Source organism: Prunus avium, chromosome 2 (genome assembly GCF_965620075.1).
Source record: "Prunus avium chromosome 2, drPruAviu1.hap1.1, whole genome shotgun sequence".
Lineage (NCBI taxonomy): Eukaryota > Viridiplantae > Streptophyta > Magnoliopsida > Rosales > Rosaceae > Prunus > Prunus avium.
In genome coordinates, this window is record NC_142285.1 from 29,360,911 (window position 1) to 29,369,453 (window position 8,543).

The 8,543-nt window shown below is 38.2% G+C and overlaps 1 protein-coding gene across 1 annotated transcript; it reads left to right on the forward strand.

Moving 5' to 3' along the window:
- Positions 1-469: 469 nt before the first annotated feature.
- LOC110764171 (ALG6, ALG8 glycosyltransferase family) lies at positions 470-5,067 on the forward strand. The gene is made up of 5 exons (XM_021967089.2): positions 470-777; positions 856-1,621; positions 3,472-3,678; positions 4,253-4,490; positions 4,655-5,067. The coding sequence occupies exons 2-5, from the start codon at positions 866-868 to the stop codon at positions 5,014-5,016; spliced, it is 1,563 nt and encodes a 520-aa protein (XP_021822781.1). The 5' UTR covers positions 470-777; positions 856-865; the 3' UTR covers positions 5,017-5,067.
- Positions 5,068-8,543: the final 3,476 nt, after the last annotated feature.

Consider the following 8,543-nt stretch of genomic DNA (forward strand, 5'->3'; position numbering starts at 1 on the left):
AAAAAAATTCATATGTAGATGAACTGTTGTAGCTGCATATGGACTGCTTTTTGATAAGAATACCCCCAATTCCAACAAAATTGAACACCCAACTCTAGCAAATTGTATTGATCAGCTGAAGAAGTCCAACGCTTTTTTTTTTAAGCACAAAACTGACTGGGGAAAAGAAAGAACTAATCCAACACCAAAGGCCATAAACTGAAATTTTGCATATTCGGACTATCAATAGGACATTGGTGCAATATTTAATAACTAAATTGGAAAGTTTAATAAAATTAACATATTTTTTTCATATTTTTAATAGGGTACAATTGGGAAACTAAATAAATGTTTTTCATTCTTACTTGGAAAGAAAATAAAGTGATATTTCCGGGTCACTTTCCCCGCATTACCAAACATGAAAAAAGAATCACCATTTCTTATTCCTTGGGAAATAACATGGGAAATGATTTCCCATCAAATCCGTTCCGTGAACCAAACCGGCCCGAATGTGACAATGCACTGGAATCTCCATGGAAGAGAAGTTGTTATTTACGCACACAGGCCTAACCACCTTCCTCTGATATTCATATAATATTCTACAGCAGGTTAGCCGGTTAGGCCTAACCACAGCTCCCAGCCGTTGGTCACCTAGCCCAAAGCCTAGCCAAGCAGCCGTCTTCAAAAGCTTTTGTCGGGGTTTTGGGTCTCTCAATCGAGATCGAACCCAATGCGGAGACAAAATGGTTCCTCGTTAGAGTTCATAGCAATGAAATTCAAAATGCATTGAAATCTCAGGTTTTTTTTCTTTTCTTTCTCCTTCATTTCTCTTGAATTCAGTTTTGGCTGAATCGAATTCCTGGTTGTTCTCTGAAGTTTCAAATCCATGGAAGCACAAACCACCCCGCAACTGAAAAAACCTCCAAAACCCAGCAAGCCCATGACAGAGCTATGGTGGTTTTTCGCCGCAGCCGCCTGCGTAAAGCTGCTTCTGATCCCAGCCTACAAAAGCACAGACTTTGAGGTCCATCGCCACTGGCTTGCTACAACCCACTCTCTGCCTCTCTCTCAATGGTACTTTGACGAGACCAGCCCTTGGACCCTTGACTACCCTCCATTCTTTGCCTACTTTGAGCGCTTCCTATCTATTTTTGCCAATCTCATTGACCCACAAATTGTTCACCTCCAAAAGGGCTTGAATTACAGCTCAAACACAGTGCTTTATTTCCAAAGAATCTCTGTTCTCTTCTCGGATTTGTGTCTTTTGTATGGGGTTTATAGATTGACTAGGAAGTTGGATTCAACGAGGCAAAAACTGATCTGGGTACTGGTGGTTTGGTCTCCAATGCTTGTGATTGTGGACCATTTGCATTTTCAGTACAATGGATTCTTACTTGGGATTTTGTTGATTTCGCTTTCTTATTTGGAGGAAGGGAGGGACTTGATGGGTGGACTAGTTTTTGCTGTGTTGTTGTGCTTCAAGCATTTGTTTGCTGTGGCGGCACCAGTTTATTTTGTCTACTTGTTGAGGCATTATTGCTGGAAAGGATTTGTGAGAGGTTTCTGGCGGCTTTTCATTTTGGGAGCTATTGTTGTGGCTGTTTTTGCAGTGGCTTATGGACCCTTTGTCTATCATGGGCAGGTAATCTCTCTGGCTTTGAAAATTTGTCTTTTAGATGGTTATTGGCCATCATCTTCGTATTACTCTTATCTGTTTTTATGAAGAAATCTCAGAGCATATTAACGTTTGCATGTGTGAACACCAAAGCAATGAATGACTGGGGATTTTTCCTCTGCAAATGGGATTTTTATGAGAGCTGAATATATGTTATACTAAGGAAAGAAATAGTGAGCGAATTCTTAGGTGTGCCAATTCTATGTATTCTGTTTTGTGTTGAGACCATCTGGCTTCCTCCTGTCATGTTGATTAATCAATATTTTTGTATTAGGATCGGAAAGCCACTAAGTTTCATCTGTTGTCCAATTAACACAAGTAAAAACAGAGATTTCATGCAAAGGACCCACTAGTGTAGTGGTTTGGAACAATTGCTCCTCTCGGCAATGTCCTGGGTTCGAGTCCTAGCATCCGATAGGAAAGGTCCTCAAGAAAAAAAAAAAAACAGAGATTTCATTGAAAGAATACTGACAGGCAGTGAATAGGATTAATGTTAAAAGTTTTTCACATTATTTCTTAAAGAGCAAAATGAATTCTTTCTGCTGTCAGAAATGCAGACAGATCAAATGTTTGAAGTAGAGCAGCCCGAAAAAATTGTTTAACTGAAGCAGCTATGTGGGGTTTGGCAAGATAGAATATTAGAAATTGAATACTTGTGCCCATGGGTCTCATTAAATAATCAACCATGATATAATGGTCCAGGACATCATTAGCCATCTCTGTGTGTCCTAGAAGTTAGTTTCATTGATTAGGTTGGTAAACTGAAACCTTCATTACGGAATCAATGCTCACACCAAAGTAACAATCAAATAAGGCTACACTAGCTTTCTATCTGTTTCTCCCTAAAAGTTGGTTTGAGTGATTTAGTTAGACCTTTAGGAGCATGAAATTTATGTTGGGGCAAAGACTTCTGTTGTGATCGGTTCTGCATTTTATTTTTTTGAATCTAGCAAAATATAGCATATCAATTGCAATTCTGTCATATATTCTTTCAGAGCTTGCGACTGAATATTGTTCACTAGCAAAAGTTAACATTGTACATTTTAGATCATAAGGATTTACAGTTTAATTTGGGTTGTGTGAATGGAGAAGAATGGGAGGTGTTTTTAGGGAGAAAGGGGTGAGGAGGTGGAATACTTGTGCTATACCTATAGGGTTCAGTTTTGGGCATCCCTTGGGTAGTTCTTTTCTAGCTACTTTTTTATGACTGAAGTGCTGCTTTGCTTTAGCTTATTTTTTATACTGTTGTAGTGGAATAATTGTGATCAGTAATGTTATTAGTTGTAGATCTCCCTTTATTGTAACTTTTGTCTTTCTATAGCAGTGACGGTCTTCTCAAATACTACACCATTTGAAACTAATACAGTTTGCAACATTAGTCTATTAACCGTGTATATCCTTCTCTTGACATTGCTTATTGATGATTTTGATTCTATAGGACGGAATGCCTTTCAAATTTCCCCTATTTCTTCTGTTACCCTTTAATGCACGCTATGAATTAAACGTAGTTAGGGAGAGGGCTGAAAATTGACACTCCTTCCATGAAAATGTTGATGAAAAGATTAGCTGTGGCAACAATGATATTCCACCCACTTTACAGTAACTCATGTTTAACAAAATGAAGTGAGGGAATAAGCTTTGTCAAGATGCTTGGTTATGCACTAATGTTGGTTCCTGGTCTTTCTATGCTCATGGCGCTTGTAACAATTTGAATGCATCTTCAACGAGCCATTTAAATTTCTTCTTACTGATCAACCGATGAAGCCATCATGGTTTATTCATGCATAGTGTATTAATTATTCAAAATTACCTTGCAGATGCAACAAGTCATCCACCGCATGTTTCCTTTTGGAAGGGGACTTTGTCATGCATATTGGGCACCAAATTTTTGGGTGTTCTATATCATACTAGATAAAGTGCTTGCTTTCTTGCTGGGAAGACTTGGATTCAACATTCAGGCACCAGCAGCTTCATTCACTGGTGGGATAGTTGGGGATTTGTCCCCTTTTGCTGTACTACCTCAGGTAATTCTCAATGGTAAACTGGAAGGAGGTGGAATATAATAGGATAACAATAACTTTCTAAATAGCCTAATTCCTTAATCTGTCAAAACAAATTACGAAGAAAAAAAAGCTCCTAAATTGGATGGTATTGCTTGTTGATTGTTCACACGTCAGCCTTGGTTCAACTTCACATAATTATAACTAGGTGGTAATTTTAGGCTGTGCTGGTTACAGCCTTCTTCTCTAAACCTTGTGTCGAAGAACTACCAAAGTAATTCAATAATTAAAAACTTTCCATTGCCCAGTTTAATTCTTTCGCACTATTTTGTGGTGGTCCAGCAATCACACTGAGTCCATATGCCATTATTTTTCCCTAAGCTTAAACATCTGACTGAGCAGAACGAAGAAAGCTCTTTTCCCTCTGTACTATGTTAAGTCCTGCTGATTGATGAGGTGGTGTATTCCGTTTATTTTACACAGGACTAGGTTGTTTTACTTAATAAATAAACTTTTTTTTATTTATTATTATTATTTTTTTCATCTTCTTAATGTTTGCGGGATCTGAGTTTTTGTACTTGAATTTATGAAATGGTAGATCACCCCTGTCACAACTTTTATCCTGGTTCTGCTTGCATTATCTCCCTGTCTCATCAAGGCTTGGAGGCATCCACGGCCGGTGAGGATTACGAGATGGGTAGCCTATGCTTACACTTGTGGGTTTCTTTTTGGGTGGCATGTTCATGAGAAAGCAGCACTCCACTTTGTCATCCCCCTTGCTATTGTCGCAGTACAGAGTTTGGATGATGCTAGGCATTACTTCTTATTATCAACTGGTATGCTTTCATTTCTTCGCATAGAAACTAGTGGGGTTACTTTAAGAGCATTCAAACATAAATCTTGATATGTGGGTTATTTTTTTAATCTTGATAGGGGGTTTCTGAGCTTCCTATTTGTACATTAATGTACTCTATCCTTCTATGCTATGTTTGCTATGCAGTGTCCTGCTACTCGCTGTTCCCACTTCTATTTGAAGCCCAGGAGTATCCAATAAAGGTGCTGTTGCTGTTGCTGCATTCCATGCTTATGTGGTTAGGTTTCTCTGCGCAATTCGCTAAGCGTATATCACTTGAACTGGCAAAATCTGAAAAGAAAAAAGATAAAGAAGGGTTTGTTATTGGGTGGGTTGGCTGGAGTTATCTGGTTGGTATTTTGCTTGTTGAAATTTCGGGTCAGTTTCTGCATCCCATCATTCTTGGTGATAAGCTTCCTTTTATACCCCTTATGCTGAGCTCCACATACTGTGCACTAGGAACCATGTACTCTTTCATTTGGCAATTAAAATGGATTCTTGATTCATGATTGTTCAGGTTTTGACTAAATCTTATTTATAGAATTGTGAAGTGAATTTTAGATGGGTTTTAACTTCATATCCTATTTTTTATAGTATTAGTTTCTATTGACATTTTCACACGATAGAGCATGACCTTGAGATATTGGGCACTTGATCCTATACGACGACTTGCTCAAATTGCTTCATTGCTTCTACAAAGACACATGTCATTCACTCATGACCAGAAAATGCAACGTGGTTTATTTAGGAAGTTGATTTTCCCACTCATATTTTGTCCACTAACACTCTCTTCATTGGAAATTGTATGGTCCTCTCCTCTTTTGTCTACTTATACTCCCTTGTATGTTATAGTAAAAAGTATTAAAAGATTAAAAGCAGCACCCTTTATTTAACCGAATGTTTGATTGTCAAGGGTCTAATGAACGATAGATTTCACCTAGAATTGGTACTTTTTGTAATCACTTGATAAGGCCATCTCGAGCCATCGGCCATAGGCCAAATGTAGCCCTAAAATAATGCAAAACTTATCTCTAGCCATGAGCTCTAAAAAAAAAAGGGCCAAATTTGGAGGGCCATATTTAGCCCTTTAGCCCTCCAACCAGGCCACTTGTAGACCAGTTATAGCCCATGCCAAATTTGTGTGTGGGCCCAGTGCATGTGTTTTCCAGTAAGAGAAAGCATCACGCGTGGGGGTGAGCACAAAACATCTCATGTAATTGTAGATCCAAAGGCTTATATGAAAGGCGCACTGATGTCAGCTAGCCAAGGGTTAATTACTGTAGACGTCCCGTGAACTATGGCCCCAATTGCAATTGGGTCCGTGACCTAATTTTTGAGGCAATTACATCCTTTAATTAGACAATTAGTTGCAATTGGGTCCTACCGTCCAATTATGTCAATTTATCCGTTAAAATGAGGGGTAAAAGCGTCTTTTCGGGTTAAATAAATAATAATAATAAATAATATACAGTTTGTAAAACTGAAAACAAAAACTGAAAAAACTGAAAAATAATAATAATAATAAAAATAAATAAATAAACTTAAAAATAAAAAATCCAAATCCAAATTCCTCTCTCCTCAGCTCTTCCTCTCTGTCTCTCCCTCTCTCCTGCAACCCATTCCCCCTCCTCCTTAGTCCACCCCCTTAAAACCCAAATCCAAACCCAACCTGCAACCCACCCCCCATCTTCCAACCCGCAGAACCCAGAACCCACCCGCAACCCCATCCGCTCAAGCTCTCCTCCTCCGCTGCCGCCGTAACAGCGGCGGCGCCTAGGCTCCAGAATGAACGCCGTGGCCAAATCCAACGTCGTCAGCTTCTGCACCTGCTTCGCTATCTACGCCAGGTGCTGCAACTCCAGCTTCACCACCGAGCTCGTGATGGCCATACATGTACTAGTCCCCTCCACCTCCTGTGAAGTCACCACCACCACCGGTTTACATTTATGCATCTCCCCCACCTCCAATTCACTATTAAGCATAGACCGATCATGTAAGTGAAAAGCTTCATTGTCTCTTGCTATCATTTACATTTGCAATTATCATCAAACCATTTTAGTTTTGGGTTATTAATTTCCAATTGCAATTGCAGGTTTTAATTTAAACAGTGGAATAAAGGAAGGCTCCCAAAGTGGAAAATTGAGGCATCAAGCTTCCAATCCAAGTCCATTCAATAAGGGTCAGGCAGAAACTTCAATGATCCTGTTGTGATTTTATTTCTCCGATTTTGCACTAATTCTTTTTAGATGTTCATATCTCGAAAGCTTTTGAAAAATTCTCCTTTTGTTTGTTGTTTGTTGAACTGATGAATTTGTGAACTGGGTTTTGTTGGTGTTTGTGATTAGATATTTTCGAATAACCTGCATGTGGGTGTTAGGTGTTTCGTTTTTCTAAACTTGTGAAGATGGAGGTGGGGTTGTTAGGGTTGATGATGGATGAGGAAGGTGAGTTGGGGTCAATGATGGATGAAGAACCCGAAAGGACGCTTTTACCCCTCATTTTGACGGATAAATTAACAGAGTTGGACGGTAGGACCCAATTGCAACTGATTGTCTAATTAAAGGATGTAATTGCCTCAAAAATTAGTTCACGGACCCAATTGCAATTGGGGCCATAATTCAAGGACGTCTACAGTAATTAACCCTTTTTTCTTTTAACCTTTTAAATGTATTTAAATTCGTGTCACTCGAAATAATAAACAATACAATAATAAAATATATTTAAATAGTAGTTTAATTAAATTAAACAATACATAGTAGTGGATTGCATGAGCGGAGATGGAAAAATTTAGCTTTACACTCTCCTTTAAAAAGTTAATATTTTGGAGGGCTAAATTTATAGCCCTGGACTACATTTAGCTCAATAACTAGAGATGGCCTAAGGAGAATTTGAAGTTAAACCATACTAATATTGTGAAAAGAAATACCACGAACAAAAAATAGGTTGGTTGAAATAGGTACACTGAGTCCTAGAATATCACGAGTTCCACATTAATAGATGTGGCTTAGAAGAAAAAAAAAGGGTAATTTATTTTTGGGTACCCTCAGTATTGCTTAAGTTTTGGTAGAATTTGTAACATAAGTATAAGATTGGCCCCCAAAATATAAAACCAAGGCAACCAATGAGAGATGAGTAAACTAGCTAATTTTAAGATGTCTTTTGAGAAGTTCTAACGCCATATTTATGTTATTTTAGCTAGTTTTGGCTTTATGACCTACTCAACAGCCAACAGTTTAAGGCTCTACTTAGGTATCTTATTTTACCAAGAGAAAAAAAAATACTTATATCAAAATAATGTCGAATCAATCAATAGATATGTGGACGGCCGGTATGAAGCAGCTTGTGCTCTAAGTAGCTCTTCTTAGGTTTCTTATTTTACAAAGAGAAAAGGAAAAAATGACTAAGAGTGCTCCTAAAACTGTTTATTACTTCCTTACCATCTTCTTTTTCATCATCCTTGGTAATTCTATTCCTACGTTGATGAATTAAGGAGAGGATGGTGGTTTTACTAATTTTAATTTGTTTCCAAAGTGTTACTGTAGACTTGTTTATGCTATAAGTTCTTCTAATCAGGTTCTCTTGTTTGATTTAAAGAAAAGGAAAGGCATTACTAATTAAGACTCCTTTGTTGTCAGTATAAATTATCATACATTTGTGCAAATGCATTGCGCATGCATTTTACGTAACTGTGTTGGGAGACCATTTCAGTCAAAAACCCTTGCTCTATTTAACTCATTTGTTTCACGGTAGGGGTGGGCCAAACATGTACTCAAATGGTGTTCACAAAGAAAGACTACCCAAAGACATGTGATCTTAATTGCCGAAATCGAATGTGTGTAGCATATTGCAAAGCTACACTTGCGCAAGCTTACGATGGAAACTGTACGGAAGGATATGAGGAATCCTTTTTTGGTTATTGCTAACTCCCTTGTATGTCACGATAATTTTGACACCTATTGCAAAGATGTGGAGCTTGCATTGCACTCCATGGAATGTACGTATGTGCAAGTAACTGGCCCCTCATCTTGTTTCTGTT